This window comes from Cyprinodon tularosa, unplaced genomic scaffold (assembly GCF_016077235.1).
Source record: "Cyprinodon tularosa strain WSP-4 unplaced genomic scaffold, ASM1607723v1 ctg356, whole genome shotgun sequence".
Lineage (NCBI taxonomy): Eukaryota > Metazoa > Chordata > Actinopteri > Cyprinodontiformes > Cyprinodontidae > Cyprinodon > Cyprinodon tularosa.
This window is the reverse complement of record NW_024039070.1, coordinates 31,031-50,999: the sequence shown is the minus strand read 5'-3', so window position 1 is coordinate 50,999 and position 19,969 is coordinate 31,031. Positions and strand designations below refer to the sequence as shown.

At 37.2% G+C, this 19,969-nt stretch overlaps 2 protein-coding genes across 3 annotated transcripts in view; one reads left to right on the top strand and one right to left on the bottom strand.

Moving 5' to 3' along the window:
- The window catches only part of ssh1a (slingshot protein phosphatase 1a), a 28,889-nt gene extending 18,290 nt beyond the window's left edge, over positions 1 to 10,599 (bottom strand). The window contains exons 1-2 of one of the 2 annotated variants that reach the window (XM_038295456.1): positions 10,379 to 10,599; positions 7,683 to 7,720 (exon numbers count right to left, since the gene is read on the bottom strand). In XM_038295456.1, the coding sequence (XP_038151384.1) occupies positions 7,683 to 7,720; positions 10,379 to 10,459 (119 nt within the window). In that variant the 5' untranslated portion in view covers positions 10,460 to 10,599. Of the gene's footprint in view, positions 1 to 1,267; positions 1,526 to 7,682; positions 7,721 to 10,378 lie in introns of those variants that run through there. The other variant, XM_038295457.1, reaches the window with a different exon arrangement.
- A 2,377-nt stretch (positions 10,600 to 12,976) lies between these two features.
- LOC119790106 (D-amino-acid oxidase-like) lies at positions 12,977 to 18,515 on the top strand. The gene is made up of 11 exons (XM_038295458.1): positions 12,977 to 13,168; positions 13,613 to 13,813; positions 13,908 to 14,022; positions 14,386 to 14,462; positions 14,729 to 14,794; positions 16,397 to 16,451; positions 16,593 to 16,697; positions 16,775 to 16,857; positions 17,117 to 17,234; positions 17,939 to 18,037; positions 18,110 to 18,515. The coding sequence occupies exons 2-11, from the start codon at positions 13,620 to 13,622 to the stop codon at positions 18,233 to 18,235; spliced, it is 1,038 nt and encodes a 345-aa protein (XP_038151386.1). The 5' UTR covers positions 12,977 to 13,168; positions 13,613 to 13,619; the 3' UTR covers positions 18,236 to 18,515.
- Positions 18,516 to 19,969: the final 1,454 nt, after the last annotated feature.

Below are 19,969 nucleotides of genomic sequence, written 5' to 3'. Positions count from 1 at the left end.
CATGATATTCTAATTTTATGACCAGCACCTGTATATTGAAGGTAGACTTAAGAATCTCAATATTACAAATGATACTGGAATGACAATTCCCACTGGTTTCCTTAGCTCTTCTTTCTTTTCCATCATCATGATGTCTTCAGCACTCTCCATGCATTTTAACATCTACAGATGTTAAAACAGAGTTATGGTAAAGCACTTGAAACATAAGACCAAATATTATTATTTTTTTTTTTTACAAATTTGACAGTGGATGAATGAGTAATTAGAGATTTGTTTTATTGAGGTTCATAATAATAATCTCTATTTATAGAGCACCAATTCACAACAAATATTAATAAAAGCCACTTCATAAAACAAAATGGGAATCCAATTCTGAGGGTAGCCAAACACTATTTGTTTTATCTGAATTGATCTTATAGATAAAATTATTTTTATGTTATCTAAAAGACCAATTCAGATCAGTTCATCCCAACTCAGTTTAAGTACAGAGATCAAGTAATCCAACTTGGTAGAAAGTTTTTTTTTTTCTTCTTTAAATTGAGCAAACCCAGCAGATTGCATCAAGATTGAATGGGACTGAAAATATTATGACTTACTGAAAACGTCTCCAAGAAAAATCTGACTAAACTTCCTGTCTTTTTGGTCAGACAATCACACCCCACATGCAGCTAAAATGCCTGAACCAAACAGAATATTATGTGGGAACAATGGCTTTCATTATGTGACCCTCACAGTAAATTCTGACCACCTCCAGTGCTGCAGAAAATAAAACGACTGTGCACGGGGGTGGACAATTTTCAACAAGAGCTTTTGTGTCATTTTTAGAACATTTATGGTCTTACTTTGGTCTGTGTTTAAGATTTATAATAGAAGGGCTAATTGAAAAAAGCGGAACAAAACCGGAGTAGCTGCCTTGTCAAGAACAGAGATCTAATAGAAATTAATGATGACAGATATTTATATTTTTAAGAGTGCAAAATTGTAAAACCTGTTTTTTTGTTGTAAAAATAGAGCTGTCTAACTACAGATATCAAAACTAAACAGCGTAGTTCCTCTTGTTCCCTTCGACATCCTGCTATCAGCTTCTTCTAAAATGCTAGGGCTAAAAACTATCATCCAAATTCGGCAAAACTCTAACAGCTATAAAAAAAAAATATTCAAGCCACAATAATCAAACTGTGCCCCTGCAACAGTTCAAGTTCGGTTTGTTAAGGTGAGGTCCACAAGGAGACCTGCATTTAAATAAACAACATTTTTAAACACTCACATGCGGTTTATCTCATTTTGGGTCAACACGGCATTCTCCACAAAATAAGGTAGCATCTTCATCACAGCCTCCTGAAAGGGCTCTACGACCAGATGCATCCTGTCCACCGAAGTATCACCACGATCTGCCTGGTACCAAGCTAACTCCTCTTCATCCGCATCCAGAAACAGTTGGAGGAAAGAAAGGGGTGATTAAAGCTTCGGGTCGGTCCCAGTGGTTTTGAGTGACAGACTGACAGACAGTCTGAACTCATTTGGGCTGCTCAGTGGAGCAGTGCCGTCTGTTTAGAGGCCCCTCCCTCTGATTGCCTCTTCCTCCTCCCCTCATCTCAGCGTCTCCGTTTGTGAGTCAGGCTCCTTGCCTGTAGGGACACACTGCAGCCTCCACCCGCTGCCTCAGGCACACATGGCCCGTCTCCTTAGGTCCCTCAGTGAGCCTTGTCTCTCTCACTATCTTTTTGTAGTGTAAAGAAGTCTGTAAGCAAGAATCTAGAAGTAAAGCATAACTCAGAGGGTGGGTCTCTCTTTTCATTAGTGTAATCTTAACTCTGTTCTTTCCTTAAACTTCAGGTCAGCCTTTTTAAGGTAAAGAAAAGTTTCCTGTTCAGGAAGTGCAAAAATATCAAATTTTCCAGAAAAAAAAAGCAGAACTTCCTATTTATGCCTTACGTTACAGTGCATAAAAAGAAAAATCTATTGGTTTTTCCAGAAAACATCCAATAAATCAGATGTCTGGTAATTGATCATGAAAGCCAGGGCAGCGCTTGAGCAAAAGTCAAGCAAAAAGTGGAACAACAGCTGAGAAGAGCTGGAATTCTCCCAAAAGCCCTAAATCTCATTATGGACGAGCTTATATAGAAAAGGATTATCTCTTTTCTTTAAGTGGCTGGTGCTAGCTGTCACTCACTCACATGTACTGCCGTCAAACACGCTATCTGAGATTATTAGAGATTATGGCAGGTTAAGGGTCCTATGTCCTATACATCACCTAGATGTAAGAGAGATCTCCTAAAGGTGAAAAGGTTTTAAAAACTAGATTTATTTGTGTAAATAGAGGACTGGGTATCACAAGATAAAGCTTCAACAAACACTTAGATAGTATAAACTGTCAGTTTAGTCTATTTGAGGCATCCTAAAGTTTTATGCATCTTGTCTATGTGCATGGAGAAAACCTCCCCTTAAACTAATCTCCAGTTTCAGAAGAATACAGTATGGATGACAAATAATTTCTGTAATATCATAAGGACTGCTGCTCTGTAGGCATCCAGATGGTTCTAGATAAGGAAAAAAAAAACAGGACCAGATATCCTCTAAGCCACTACCTTGAGTTGCTGGGTGAACATGTGAGACAGCTGCTCTGAATTACTCTTTAAAGCAGCCATTCAGAAGCTGTTTTCAGGCTGGTTTGGTCATGTTTCACAGAGCAGCAACACAAGGAGGGAGGAAAAAAAAAACTCTCTGGAGGCTCTCCATTGCATAACCCCGGCATTTTTTCACCAACACTTCTCTCAGAAAACAAAAGGAGAGGTGCAAGGGAGAAAAACTGTGTCAGGTTTCGATGGGCCTGAGCAAGAAACAAATGACTTCATGATTTTACCGGGGGAAAATACAAGACAAAAAAAAAAAGACAAATACGTGATCCCTCTGCAGCAGTTTGTTAACCTGTCTTTAACCTGTGCTGGTTCACTGAACCATAAATCTAGGAAGGAGAATGGATGATATTAGAAGTACAGCCACCAGGTTTTACAGTCAATACCTAATTCTGGTTTTATCAAGTGAGGTTATAACCTGTCGAATCAAATATTGTTCAATTCTGTTACCTTAATACACTGACCAGAGGTTGGACCTAGCTCACATATTGGATGAGTTTGAAATCAACTAGATGAAATCATAAAAACACTTTGGACTTAATTCAGACTTAATCATTATGATTTGAAAACACTGGCCATTTTGCCAGAAACAACAACTCTGATTTATTTCTTAAATAAATACCTAGAATGACTCATTTTCTGACAATTTAAAAGACAATAAAAGTTTCAAATTAATTCGATACCCTTAACATCTATTGAAATTGTAAAAAGGTAGCAGAAGAAAAAACATTGAGCAGTGTTGGGCTAAATACCTGTAATTGTTTGACTTGTTTACATAACTTTACAGGCAGGAGAAAAGCAAAAATAAGTATCAATCAGCCAATTCACTAAAAAAGGTCTCACAGTATAAATATAAAAAACAACTGCTAATGTTGATGTTAACAAAGGAATTGTAGAATAATTGTCTTTGGAAAGATCGGTTCAAAAGTGAGTTATGTGAAAATAAGAACAGAGGCTATGTTTTCAATCAAATAGAGCAAAGACCCTCGTGCCCACATAGCATTGAGATGGAAGCATAAAGGTGGAGTTTTACCATGCTCCTGAGGGTACTTGAGGAAAATATTAGACAACCTTGTAAAAGACTTAAAGCTGAAGAAGAAACAGCTGCAACGTGATGAGATTATAATTAACCAAGGATAGTAACTAATGCTTAGGTAACATCTGTTAATCAGCTAATGATTAACCAATGATACTGCCACCTGTAGCTCTGCTCGTTCTCGTAGCTCATGCTCGTACTTAAAGGTTTAAGGGAGGATTTTTGCAAATTTTTGAAAAGACCCTTCCTCTCCCCTTTAAAAAAAATGGGAAATGCACAACCCTGTGCCTCATCTCGAGAGGGAATGCCTATTAAACGTGAGAGCCAATTTCTCGTGCACGCTCTATTTAAAAGTTTATTTGTCTGTTTGCATCGCTCATGCAAGCCTACTTTCCAAAAGAAGATTTGCAATTTTTTCCACTATGTCAGACTCACCACCGGTGTTTTGCAGAGAAATACCTGCCTGCAGAGAATTACCTCCCCTCTTACACACTGATGAGGAAACGGATCGAAATACTAACGAAAAGGGAACTTTCAAACATATTCTTTATGTTTTCATATATAATTATGCATGGATGTCCTAAAATTGGGAGTTTTGGTGGACAGATAAATGCCAAGAAACTCCTGCCTGCCAAGAATTTCCTCCCCTGTCAAGGTAGCATGCATAGCCCTAAACTGTCGCACATTGATGAGAAAACAGATTGAAATATGAACAAAAAGGTAACTTTTAAACATATTCTTAATATTTTGTCAGAAATTATACAAAATTGTGTTGATAGCAAAAGCGGAAAATGCCATCCACTGAGCAGAGAATATATTCAATTGGACACTGACTGTAGCACACTGATTAAAACGCGCCTCCATACATACAATGCATAAGAAATAGGAAAACATAACGAATATGTTAAAAAGTTCCCTTATCATTTATATTGCAATCCGTTTTCTATTCGGTGTGCGAGAGGAGAGGTATTTCTCGGCATAACACCTGTAAATGAAAATAGGGATGAGCGTGTAGGACGGCCTTACATAAACATATCACAAGAACGATTGACTATTAGGAGGACCACTTATTTTGATGATCCACCTGGAACAAAAACCTCCACTGTACCTTTTGTGCTTTTTTTTCACCTTACCTGTTGCCATTGGTTTTTGAGTTGAGCTGGATGCCAGTCCCTTTTGAGTATCCACAAAATCCATCTTGAATATAATGCTTCAATTGTTTGCTAGGTCGAACCAATTTAACCAGTGTATTCTCATTAGGAGTTCATATGAAATCGTACGAAAAGTTATGCACCGTAATTTCGTACGTTTTGGACGTTTTATTCGTCGTATGCGCATGCGCATCTGACGCACCATTCACCAATATAGAATATAAATTACAATTAGCCCTAACCCTGACCCTAACCCTAAGATATAGAACAGCAATCAACGTAGTTAGAGACAAGAATATGTGATGATTGCACTGTTTTTCCCAGTTTTACGTCCGTCCGCGGATCTGCTTTTTTTTTTCTGTCTGCCAGCGCATGCGCACTGATGTGGTTTTTTGAGGAAAAACATCCAAAACGTACGAAATAGTGTGCATAACTTTTCATACGATTTCATACGAACTGATAATGAGAATATGTTGATTTAACATGGGCATGCATGAAGTCACATCCGCCGAACTTCCAACCCAAGGCAAATTCAGGAAAATAAGCTACAGACTTATAGATGCATTGGTGCTTAACTACTGAGGAGTCACTCTGCTCATCAAATTATATTTTAGTCATAAATGATCAAATAAAAATACTATTTCAGAGATATTTTTCAGTTAAAACCTACATAATTTTTCCTTACTTTTTTTTTGTTTTTAAACAACAAAACAAAAAACATAAAATAAAAAACAGAAACCCAGGAATGAAAAGCCCTATTTAAATATGACCAAAAGATTTTTCTTTCTCTGTTTTTATTAAAAACATTTCTTAGGATAACTAGGTTAAACGAGCTACGTAAGGTAGAGGAAAAAGGATTTAAACTCAAATAGTTTTTACTGTATTGTACTGTAATTTAGCTTGAAATATAAGCTCGCTTAAAATGTAACATTTATGCACTGGGTCTCCAGACTTGTAGGTTTAGACTTGGTTGAAAGACTTTGTTATGACATATAAAAATAAAGACTTGGTCCCACCACCATTAAAGACAATAACACACAAAATCATACTGGTCTATTACTTAATTAATAAGCAAATAATTTCACTTAAGTTTATTGGCCTGAAAATCATCAATCAGAACTGATAAACTTAACCTGGATAATTTTTCTGCCTTATATATGAATCTTTGGTAAAGTAACTCAATGTTAAAAGTAAGATGCTGCCCTTACCCTGAAACTAAAGTACCGCCACAATTTCTTCAGTTTACAAGCCAGTTAAATGAAATCATTGTTTGGTTCCTTTCCAAAGACACCTGCATGATGTTTATGTTGGCTCCCATCACCTTTCTTGGCTCTTCATCATCATTAAGTTCAGCCAGCAAGCACAAACATTCCCAATTGGCAGAACTTCAGCTGTCCGTCAACAGATGCTACCTCTCAACGTGTACATCAGATAAGCACACCCTGATAAATGTGTCTATAAAGTTAACAACAACTCCATACTTCTATGCTATAACCATGCATTTAGCAGGTTTATTACTCACTGTGGTTTACTAAGCCCTCAAAAAATGGAAGAAATCTAGAGGCAGGCCAGGACTCGCATTATGTATAGATCATGCATTACCAGAGGACATTCCATGGGCTGTTGCATAACCAAAAACAAACAGAGCAGCTTGTATGATGTAGCCTCCCTCAGTTCACAATTCTTCTGAGGTAAAGTTGGCAGGATTAAAAGTTTGTAGAAATGTAGTGCTCACAAAAGGACAACCCATGTTCACAAGAGGAAAAAGGAAAATGAGTGACATTTAAACTCCCACCTAGTTATCTTCTTGTCAAGTAGGATTTTGGGCTGACGTGTGGTGTTAAATAAGCTTTTGTTCTGATTAGATCTGAACTGAAATTAAATCCCAGTGTTTGCTCCATAGAAGTTGTGTTACAGCGCTGTCCAATGAAGCTTGATGGAACTTGCTTTGCATATTTATATCAAGTATTTACAACATAATAAGCTGATTATTTTGTTTTGAAGCCTATATCTGTTAGGACTTCTCCATGTTGGAAAATATAAGAATCAGAATTTATTGTAGTCTACAAACATATTAAAACCTTCTGCTTTATATTTTACCCCCAAACTGGGATAATGGGATTAAGACTAGCTGGGTAGTTTTATTAAAAGATTGAATCAAAATAGTATATCTGTTTGCTGAGTTTGAGAAAAGAAAATAACTTTACTACCAGATCACAGATAAATAACAATATTACAATAGGTGGGCTGTGTTAATGACCACTTACTAAAATATGAGCTTGGTCTTTTTAAATAATACTAGCCTTTTGCAATTTTCTGTCTAAGACTTCTATGGGATGTGTCTATCAGATCTTCTATTATGTAAACAAACTATTGTTTGAATGCTGTTAGAATTTTATACTTAGTTTTTACATTTGATGAGAAAAACTAAGTTTTTACATTTGCAGCAAAATCCAACTCAGTCGTTGACTGAAAAAGTAAAAAATTATACGCTTTTTCTCTCATCTCAGCCAACAATAGATAACACACGTGGTCTAATCAAAGAAGAAAAAAGAAAATTTGAACAAAGGCAAACAAACAGACACATCAGTTAATATATTCCTTCAGGTTAAGTAACGTGAACGTTATAGCTGGCTATTAAAAAGGAAACTTCTTTGCCAACCAGACAGACAAACAGGTGTTGTAACGCATTTGCTCTAATTTTCTCGATGCCAGCGAGTCTGCCGCCACTCAAGATTTTATGGCATGAGTCAAATACAGATGCAGATAGTCTGTAAATAACACCTGCCTTATACATTTGAGAGGCTTTGTTTGGCAACATGCAGCAGAGGGTATAGCTGCAGTTTAAAGTCAACTTACCTCTGATTCACTCGCCGCTCATCTTCACTCCCAAAGTCCTGCAGATAAGAGAAGAAGAAATTATATTTCAATGGAAATACTTAGATCACAAAACACGCACTAAACATTTAGAGGACCTGTTTTTCTCCTGTTTTATGTTCTGGCTTTTTGAACACACCAGAGTAAAGGGCCACCAGCAAGCATCAGTGGATTTTTCCCACTGGCCGAAAAAAACAGTTTAAACCCGGGAACAATCGGCTCAAACGCCTCGTCAAGCAACCCGCGTTAAAATCGCCTCGGCTCTGATCAGCATGCTGTGGGAACACCAGAGTTGGGCTGACCCGCTAAATTACACCATTGAACACAACGAACGGGCGCCAACACACCGCGCCAGTCGCTTCTGCTCTAACAAACCGAAACAACTCTTAACATTTGTTAAACATGGTGCAGCACTGGAAAGAGGGATTCGTAAAGCTAATAGAGTGAAACAATAACGCACACTTACTAATCCTTGGCTTACTTACATGTTGCTCTCCATTGTTTACTTTAGTGATTTATGTCGCACTGGTAACATTACCAATGCTAACCCAGCATGATGGTGCAGGCATATGGACCCATGTTTGAAAAAACATGTGTAAACCCGCCATTTTCAGTGGGAAAGAGGCTGAGAAGAGAAAAAAATCCCTTTCAAAGTTCCTTCACATTCTACATTTAAAAGCTCGAGACTTCGCAGGACCCAGATTACTTAAAATCATTTTCATTGTATTTTTTTCATTTGAATTCTGAAAACATTTATGTTAAACAAAAAGTTGCACTTTTGACTCAATCTTCGTCTTAACTTAATTCTTCTACCCTTGTCTAATCTGTTAATACCAGTGGCGATATTGAAACAATCTTATTATATGATTTCACAATTGCGAACTTATAAGGATGTTTGCTTTTACAAGTGGTAACAGTAAAACTTGTCCTATTTGAACATATTTAATGACAATGTTCTTAGTTTCTTTCATCATACTAGAATGGGAAGAACAATTGCATCAGGAGAAATGCAGTTTTATGAACAAGGATGAACTTGAGTTATGTCCTGACTGCTTTTAAACTTGAACCTGCAGGCGAATTCCAGTGCAGACAGGCAAAAAGCACTGTTTTTTTTCTTAACTTTAGCACCGATAACTAAAAGACTTTCTGACTTTTATTGAAACCTATTCTATATTACTAAAGGGGTTTTCATATAAAAAAAATTAAGATTATTTGAATAAAACAATAACATTCTTCTTATTTATAAGAGGCACATAACATTTAGTTTAAACAAATCCAGCAAATCACACAAAAATACAGTAAAATGTTTTATTTGGGTTCATATGTGATATGGTAAAACTGCCTCTACTTCCTCACCCCATCATGCAAGCATCCACTAGGTGATTGTTTACACAAGCGATTTTTCCTTTCACTCCAGCACAGCCCTGTTACTCCAAACCCCCCCACCCCCCAACAGATGACATCATGGCTGCGGCAGATTTCACTCAGCATTTTTTGTCAGATCTGAGCAGAAAATTTAAAGCAGTAACAAGGTGCACAGAAAACACAAAACTAATCCAATGAAGCAATGCGTCTATTGTTAAAAAGCAATTAAGATGACACAGGTGAGTGCTGCGAAAGCTTGATTATGCATCAGAAATCTCCTAAATGTTTGATTTTTGGGGGGCAAGACCATAATTTCGCATCAAAATAAAAGAACAAATGCAAAAATGTGGTCATAATTAAAGCTTAAAAAATGCAGAATGATGCCTTACCTTGAATGTGTTAAATGTAAAACAAGGTGAGCTCATATGTTTACAAATAGTAAGCAGCGCCCCCACCTGGCTATTATCATCTGTACTGGGACATAGTAAAGGAACAATATTGGGATAAATAACTGTTTGGAATAAACTTTAACTTATCCCCAATTATTAGTGACCATAACAACAAACTCAAAAAAATATATATATATATATATTAAAAAAATACAGATATTTCTGTAGCGTTATGTAGATTACTAAAAAATATTTTTATTCTTGAAAGAATGTGTGTGGATCACATGTTTCTCTTATTTTAAATGACCAATAGGTCATCAAGCTATCAACAGACACATTTCCAGGGCATTCATGTTTTTTTTATTTGAAATTAATATATATGTGTGAAAATTTAACGTCAAAACATAATTTAAAAGTTTGAATTGGGATATTTTTGACAGTTTTGTCTTAAAAAAAGATCATAAAGCAAATACTTAAAACAAAAAACAAAAAATGGCCTGTTATTTTATTAGAAAAATATACAACCTATAAGAAAAAACAGATTAAATGACTCAACATGTCATAAACAGCTAACATTGAGGTTAGCTACATCTTCATTCATATCGTATTATAGTACAATTAAGCATATTTTAAATCGCAGCTGCATTTCAATACTTGAATTAATATTTACCAGTCAGCCTATTGACATTGAGATATTTTACATGTTATTGTTATTTTTCTAATAGAAGCAGGGAGTTCATACCATCGCTAACATCCTAGCATAACGTGATGGAGCCTAGCATAACACGATAACCAACGGTGCTAATTTAGCTTCAATCAGCGGCCCTTCCTCTGTCAACATCCCCCTCATCCTCACTGCTTCCCAGCTTAACTATCACACCGGCGCATCGCTTTGGTTGCCCCCCTCCGAGGGCCGAGACTGACCTCCCCTGCGGTCGTCGTTGCTGTGCTTGCGGTGGACGCGGCGCTCGGGGTCGGAGACCGCTGCAGTGTTACCAACGCCATGGCTGGAGACCGTGGATGCTGCACTTCATATGCTGCACCGACACCGGGGGGCGGCCGCTGTGGCCTGGGGAGCTGCAGCTAGCTGCCGGGGCTAACGGTGAGTGGAGCGGGGAGGGAGACAGAGGGATCCTGCAGGATGGGGCTCAATGGTGTGTGCGTGTGCGCGTGCGTGTGTGTGAGGGTGGGTGTTACAGAGCAGGAAGAGAATTTTACTGTAGCAAAAAGTTCTATATCACACATTTAGTCCAACATACCCAAATTACAGAGTAAAAGATACATTCTGTATATTTTTACAGAAGGTACAATTGCAATGAACTGTATCCTTTGACTCAAGGCATTTTTATCTTTCCTGCTGCTGTAACAACTGCATTTACATATTTCATACTTTTTATTGCATTTTTATGGTAACATTCATGATATGTAAAATAAATGCAATTTAGTTTTCCTTTTAACTGTCATTGTGTTTTCTCCCACATCACTGAAAGCAATATAATAATTCAACTTTTACTGTCAAGGTCTTGGTTCTGTTGCATTTTCAGTTTTACTTTGCTCCATGTTTTCTAGTTTTATTGATTTAATTCCTATTTTGTTGTGTTTTCTGGATATATTTGAGTTCTTAGGTTTTTATTTGTTGCCCTCTGTTACCCTCATGTGTTGGTCCCCTTTTCCCGAGCTCCTTTCTAGACTCCTCTCCTCACACCTGCTCCCAATCGACTCGTTAGTCCTCTCTTTTTTTCCGTCTATCATAGATACTCTCCTTGTGCACTTCCTCAGTGCTGGTACCTTGTCTTACCTCGTCTGTTCTCGCCTTTCCCTGACTCCACCTGCTCTTTCCCCCTGATGTCTCCATGCTTCTGGTTAAGTTTTACATTTTAATTTGGATTTTGGATTCCTGCCTCTGTTACCTGTGTTGGTTTATTAAAAAGTGCAAAAACTCACTTCTGTCTCTCAGCCTCTGCATTTGGGTCCTCAAACCTCAACTAAACCCTGACATATACATTTTGTTCTTGTTTTTGATTTACCATTACCACCTTGTACTATGCATCCCCTCCACAATTAATGTTATTTTACCATCTTCACTATTTTAACTGTTTTTGCTGAATGCATGAATTTTTTCTTTTGCCATTTATTGCCAATCAAAAGGAGTGGAAATGGGAATGTATTTAAAAAAAAAAAACTGTAATACATACAGGCTTAAGCTTGTGTTATTTGCATCAAAGTTGTTCAAATGTAAAAACAATGTTCTAATGTAATGAAGACTTGTGGCGAATGCTTGATTTGCATTTGTATGGCTCACATCAACTTTCTTTAAATGTGAAAGCCTACCCTAGACCTGAGGAGAGGTCATTTTTGGTAGTATAAGGTGCCAACATAAAACTGTGTGCAGCTGCAACATTGAAGTTATGCTGCATTTTAACATGCCAAATACTGCTGATAATTGTGCTTTTCCTAATGTGAGTATTGATTATATTGTAGTCATATCACTCCCTTCTAAACAGTAGTTTTGCTTATAGCATTGATTGATGCTATAAGGTTGATGCTGCCGCTTGCACTCTTGGTGCTTATCAGAGCCAATGGAGCATTTACAGGCCCGTTGCAAAAAGGCAGGAAAACTTTCAAGACTCTTTCAGCTCCATATAAAAATACCACAAAAAACAAGGATTCCTAATTTGATTATTATTTTTTTATTCAAAAACACACCAAAAAGAAAACAAAGTCTTGATTCTACTAACCCTCTTACTATGGGATAGAGGTTTAAGGTGGAATCTAAAACCAGAAAGAAACTACAACTCTGCTTTGACAATCATAATTATGAACAACATGGCAACAACTCACATCTTAATGAAATGTGTAAACTACAAATAATATCTGCTCTGTGTTCTTCAAAATTGTGGAATGTCACTCCAATCTGTAAAGCAGTGGTGTCCAAATTCAGTCCCCAGGAGCTGGTATCTTGCATGTTTTAGTTATTTTCCCTGGGGGTAGTTACACATTTTTCAGCGTATCAAAGTTCTACACATGCCTTTGACCCAGGTGTTATTAGAAAGAGAGATAACTGAAACATCCAGGATGCCTGTTCCTAAAGATGAACTTTGAACCTTGTGAGAAACATAGTGTGGACAATTGTATTTCCAGAAAGAAAAACAGTAAAAGCAGATTTCAAAGCTAAACTGAGCCACTAGGAACAAGTAACAACTAGCCTCTTGTGGAGTAGAAAGTACAATATGACTTTGAAACATAGTGGAGAGAAAGGTATAAATGTAAAAATCATTTTCTTTCTCTGAACTTGTTTTCCAGTAGGTAAATCTAAGCTAATGCTACAATATTATTTTTTTTTGTTTGTTTCCATTTAAACTACTTTCAGTATCGTTTTGTTTTGTTTTGAATGTGCAAACTTTCTTAGCTCAAAGATAATAATTTAACTGTTCTATAAAGTATATTAATTGTTGTTAGTTCCTTTCTACATATTGTATCTTTGTGTATCATACGCCATCTCTGGTCTAACGACGGGACCTGAACGCAGCACTTCACACTTGAACGGCTCCCAGCTCCGCCCACCACAATGTGACAGATGGAGCCTTGAACGCAGCACACCACACTTGAAAAGCTCCAAGCTCCGCCCACCTCAATGTGACAGATGGAGGCGTAGAAATGGTGTTCAGTCAATGATTAGAAGTTAACACTGAGCAGTAGTAACTCGAGCTTAAGGTAAGATATATAAATATATATATACTGGGGTTTTTTTTCAATGTTTTTGGTATTCTTAAATAGATTGATCGTGATTTTTTTTCGCATCCTGCGGCTATTTTTAATTCCTTTTAATAAATATACAGCGCGTCCAACCCCCGTTATATAAAACTAAGCATGTGGGCTGCTCAAAGTTCGCAAAGCTGCAGAACATGACCTGATTATTTGTGCTTGCTTTTCCCATGCAATTCAGTTTTTGTGTCAGAAAACCCGTCACTCTGTTTTTCTTCTGTGCATTTGATTTCGTTCATGCATTGAACCTAAAGACAGTTTCAAGTCGGTCTAAACATGTCTTTTTTTTATTTATTTATTCCACACATGTTTTGTGGGCTATTATTAACCTGCTTTATGGTGTTTTTCTGCACAAAGAAGTAGGCCATTAAAAGTTCGTCTGCCCTGTTTTAGAGCAAAGATGCGGGTGGCAGTGGTTGGAGCTGGAGTCATTGGTCTGTCAACAGCTCAGAGCATCTATGAGCAGTACCACTCCACTGTTAGCCCACTGATCATTGAAGTCTATGCAGACTGCTTTACCCCTCTGACCACCAGTGATGGAGCTGCTGGCTTCTGGCAGCCTTACCTCTATGATAAGGGCAACATTCAGGAGACGTGAGTGCAACCTTTCTTTTATTGTCAATTCATATTTTTTCCTTATCTCTAAAAGTGACAATCAATACAATGTCCTGTCTGTTTCTCTCATTAGAAAATGGAATAAGGAAACGTTTGACTATCTGCTAAATTGGCTCAGCTCACCTGAGGCTGTAAAAATGGGTATATTCCTCCAATCAGGCTACAACCTCTGCACTGAACCTCTTCCAGTGAGTACTGCTTTGATCTTGCAAAATGCACTGTAAGCATAACCTTAGAGATAAGAGCTGGACTCGGTAACCTATTTTAAGTATAAAGATCAAAGTTAACCTCCTAAAGATTAATTATAGAATTATCCCAGACAGGTTCATTATAAGTCATAGATAAAGTCCAATGTTTTTGTTTTTTTCGGCTGCACTGAAGAAGAGCTTTGTTCGGATGAACAATGGATGGTTGCCAACAGTAGTTGGGAAACACCAATAGAGAGGCCTCAAGAAGGGTTGGGGTTACATACGGTTGAGTTAGTTTTCTATGCACTGGTGTAAGGTGATTTTTGTTATTCATTCTCTAAGTAAGTCTGTTTTGGATTGCAGGAACCCTCGTTTAAGGACATCGTCCTGGGCTTTAGACAGCTCACAGAGCGAGAGCTGCGAATGTTTCCTGGATACAAGTGAGTTCCTGCAGAAATGACCCAAAATATATATATATATTACAGTCAAGCAGCCTTCAGTATCTTTGATAATGTTTCCAGTACAGCAGTAAATATTAAAACCCAATCCACATTCTCCAATGACACACATAAAGTATCAGGGAAGTGAATTATTTTTCTCAAAAGGTGATACTAGATATAATTTCCTCTCAGCACATCATCTGTGTTTCAAGTTTTGGATATCTTTCTAACTAGTGGATGACCATTAAAATACTTTATTTCTTCAGGTATGGCTGGTTCAACACAGCTCTCATGGTGGAAGGTAAAACATACTTACCATGGCTGACCAACTGGTAAGTAAAAACCTTTACATACTTTTTCTCATTCTGGCTTTAATATTCTAAATAATTGCTTCATACTATGTTTTATTGTGTAACAACAAAACAACAGAAATTATATAGAGTGATACGTTATTTAAAATTAGAATACAACCTGGTATCCTAATGACTTTTTTTGTTTCAAATATACTTGTATATTTATCTTTTTTGAAAAGATTTTTACGCTACATATTTTAACAGTTTGTTTGCAATGTATTGAACTCACTTAGAGATACAATGCATGATAACATTATTCATAATCCTTTATTATTTTATTTAATTCATAATAACCATATATATCCGGTATATAGATTTGTTTGGCTGTAATAGAGCAACTCAAAATAGTGAATAATTGGTGTGGACAGAAAAAGGTGCAGGGTTTTTATTTATCTTCCAAATGGAAAATCTGGAAATTACTGTTAGCAATTGTATTTAGCTGCCTAAAGTCAATAGTCTCTGTGACAGTACCCAAATGTAGACTGAAGCTGAAGTGGTTTCTTGAATATTTAATTAACCAAAAAGTTCAACAGAGGCAAAAATCTAAAACATAAATCCACAAAAATAAAAATATACTGAAGACCAGGAATACTCACAACAAGGGGGCAAAGAAATTATGACAAACCAGCAAAGAGTGACTGAACAGGAGGAGAATAAATGGGAGTGCCCTGTATTTAGATCTATCCATCTTCTCATCTCTTTTTTTCCTGTTAAAAAAATCTACTCCCTCGACATGATACAGCAACTAGTGCCATGACTCTGCTCGTATGTCATCATAGTGGCAGTGTCACCGATGACTTCCTTCTTTTCACTCTTTATAGAGACACATTCTCCCTGAGGGTGGGAACTCCTCATTACCATAAACTTTGTCCTCGTCTACATATTAGGTGTTCTTTGGATGCTAACCACAGATCTCTATTTATTCACTGGATTGCTGATAGGCGGTTGGTAGTACAGTACACAGGGCTGTGAAGTCACCAGCCACCATATTGGTACTCCCTAGTTAGACCAGTCAGAATATAAAAAATATGTGCGCTACAGGATCAAACAACCATTATGTTCTCATTTTCAGGGGGTCTTAAGACTTTAAAAGTTAAAATAAAGTCATAACTTTGACACACACTTGGTGTTACATAGCATGAGTAGATTGCTGTATGTTATGGTAAAAAAATAGGCACATCACTTTGCATAATGCATGAAGTCTATAAATCATGTAATATAACTTACTATACAAATCCATCACAAGAATACTGTAGTCAGATATTAAGAATATTGCACACATGCACACACACACACCCCATCTGATGATGTGCCAAAGGTGCTAAATGGATGTTGTACATGTAATAAACATGTATTGTTATGGTTTTTACATTACATTAGAGGCATTTTTATGGTGTGACTCCATGAGAGTGGGGAGTACCAAGCTGGAAGTGGATTACCTCATTTTTTTTCAGCCAGTCAGCAATCCAGTGATTGAATAGAGATCAGTGATGTTAACAAATTCCTTTGTATAGCATGTCTCAAGGCTTGGTACCATGGTGGTGCGGCTTCTATTTAAAGATATTTGAAATGTTTTTGCAGGTTAAAAGAAAGGGGTGTTCAATTCTATCACAGAAAAATAAAGTCCTTTGAAGAGGTTAGTGGAAGGTTTTTTTTCTTTTTTAAGTTTTATTTTTCTAAAGCCATCTCAAAATGATGCATTTTCCTCTTCTGTTCTACAAATATGTTACCGTCTGACAAATCTTTACCATTTATTGCCCATGACTTTTATTTTCAGCTTTCTGATCTTGGGGCGGATGTTATAGTAAACTGCACAGGGGTGAGATCTGGGGAGCTGCAGCCAGACCCAGACCTTAGACCAGGACGTGGCCAGATAGTTAAGGTGAGCTTAGGAGGCCTTAAAGAGCATGTAGAGACATTACAAAATAAACTATTTTTAACATGTTCATCTGGTTCCAGGTGGATGCCCCATGGCTGAAGCACTGGATCATCACCCACAGTACTAAAACTGGAGTGTACAATTCACCATATATCATCCCAGGGTATTTTCAGTAACACAGCAGATAAGCACAGAACTGTCTAATCACACTGACCTTACGCTTGCACCAATGTTTGTACTGATTAACTTTTAAACTGATATCATGCCTCAGATGTTTTTCAGTGGGCAGTTTTACCTCATGCTTTTCTGGAAGTGTCAATGTGTAGCTGCAGACCTTGTTTGGGCTAGTTTGGGATGGTTGTGCCATGAGGTCAGATAGTCAGACCTGTTTTTATTCACTAACAGACCCTATGTGTCTGCAGGAGCCGTCTTGTGACTGTAGGAGGAGTTTTCCAGCTGGGAAACTGGAGTGAGCAGAACAACTCCACCGACCATAAGAACATCTGGGAAAATGCATGTCAGCTTGAGCCGAGTCTCAAGGTGAGATGACGTCAAAAGGCAGAGAAAAGCCACTTTTCCTCTGCTGAAGTTAATAATTCATAATGAGCCTTCTGGGGTGCAGAAGAGATTTTGTGTCTTGCCCTAAAACACTTTAAATATGCAGAAGATAAAACAAAAACTGACATTATTACATCAAAATGGCAAAATACATTAAAAAATGACTGAAATACTGCATTGCCAAAGTATTACCATTCCTGAAACTTACTCATATTACAACACTGTCAGCATATCTTTTTCTGACTGAACAAAGCTCATAATTTTACATTAAAAAACATTAAAATTATTCTTCTGTTTGGAATTTCATATACCATTCTAACGCCATTAGAAACTCAAAAACAGCTGTCAAACTCTACAATCGTCTTCACAACTTAAGGTATATCTCTGGCCTAGCACACCTGAATTAAAGAATTAGGTTGAAAGCAGGACTCTGTTGGTCTTAATAACATATTGAGGAAATAATCTCGCCATTTTACTCAAGCTTGTTGGACCGGTATCCCCACACCATGATCCTGCCACCACCATGTTTCACACAGTGTTCAGGGTGATGTACAGTGTTAGCTTGGCCACTGTAGAAGATGAGACAAAAGCATGCTTTTTTAATTTAAGCAATGGGTTTCATTTAGTCGTTGTCAACTAAGGTGACGGGTTTTGTCTTTGGCTTATTTCTGTGTGGTTCTCCTCAGCATGCCAGGATTGTAGAGGACTGGGCCGGCCTCAGACCTGTTCGCAGCAAAGTTCGACTGGAGCGTGAGACTATTCAGTCTGGTGCTTCCCCAATCGAGGTAAACCCAAGCAGAAAATAGTGAACATTTTGCTCCTCAGTTGCCAAAACAAACAGTAGTGAACTCTTCCAGGTGATACACAACTACGGCCATGGTGGTTTTGGGCTTACCATTCACAGAGGCTGTGCTGAAGAGGCAGCAAGGCTGTTTGGCCAGATCGTGGAACAGAAGGGCAAACGTCCAAAAGCTCGGCTGTAGTGTTGAGGTCAGCAGCAGCAGCAATCACAGTTTTTTACACCAGTACTCCTGGTGCTTTCAACAAACCTAACATGTCTTTTTTCTTTGTCTGAGCACTACTGACACCAATGTAACCCAAGATGCCTTAGATTAATATTAAGTTTGAATGATTTACCTGAGCAATGAAAATATGTCAATGATTTATGTCTATGTAAATTTAGTTTGTAGTAAATGCATTGATTCTAACTGATGATGTAGCTTTATTCATTTTTATAAATAATAAAAAAACATGACTCCATAAGTTGTTGTTGTTTTTTTTAAGTTTATTTACTGTAGTATCATACACATTTACATCCATCATATTAACACTTAATGCTGCACAATATCTCAAACACTGGTGAGTTAGAGTCTTCTTGGTGGACCTGTGCGTGGTAGTATCATGTCTGTTTGGAATGACCTAGTCTCTATCTAATTTTTCATTACAAACAAAATCAAAGATCACAAACAAACTAGGCTTTTATTTAATTCTTTAACATAAGTTACACAGAAAACTTAACATCCAGTAGAGTCACAGCTGGGGTCTATTGAAATATAGTGTTAACATCTGAGTCATTTGAGGATTCATCAGTACATGAGTGCAAACATCATTTTTTGAGAAAAAAAAATAAAGCTGGTCTATTTTTGATGATCAAGTGAATACAGAGGTTAAATGTTTATTTGTCTTTAAGAACAAACTAAAATATGTTACTAATTCACGTCATTTCTAAAAAACCTTCTAAACAGCTAAAACTTTCTCCACGCGAGAAGATGCAATTACATTTAACGGGATTCATGACTTCTGTTTGGCCTAAAAAAATAACTCAATATGTGAGTGAAACTTTAACAGAATCATCTGGACTTTATCTTCACTTGTTATTAACAAACCTTTTCCCTGTTAGAGCACATTTCAGGGTTAGAAATACTAAACATGTTTGAGATAATGTTTGAGATAGTTGAAATAGCAGCATTATGGAGTGGCAGTGTTCTACTATACCTTGCAATAGTATTCACACCTCTTGAATGTTTTCACATAATAACACAAACTTTAAAGTGTTTTATTTTAGAATCTATGTCATTGACCATAACAAAGGTATCACATAATTTTAGAGATCAAGATAATGAATGAGAGGTTTCACCGGCCAGATGCTCCACATCTTTTAGTAATGATAATAAATTAAACTGTGTGGTGCATTTGTTTTTAACGCCTTTTACCAACAAATGCTTAGATAAAATCCAGTGGAATAAACTGCTTCTACAAGTCCTCTAGTGAATAGTAATTACTGAAATTAATTCTAAATGTAAAACCAACTGTTTTTGGAAAGCTATGGAGGTTACTAAAAAAACAACATCAGGAAACCAAAGAACTATACGGGACAGGTCAGAATAAAGTATAGAGAGGTGTAAAGCAGGGTTGAGTTAAAAATAAAATAAGATCCTAAACTTTGAACACCTAACAAAGGGCTGATCAGTTCCAATAATTTCTAATGGAAAGAGTGTGACACAGCAGCAAGAACACTGAGGCATAGCCTCAGTGTTCTTGCAGCGAGCCCAACAACAGCGAGCCCAACAACAGCCATGTCTCCTTCCGCGGCGGAGGGCTCGCTGTCTGAATGACGGCGCGCACTGATACGAACAGAGAGAAAATAGGACCAATTGATAACGACGTGTGACTTTTTCCACTACAATGTTTTTGGGATGCGAAAATATCACTCTTTT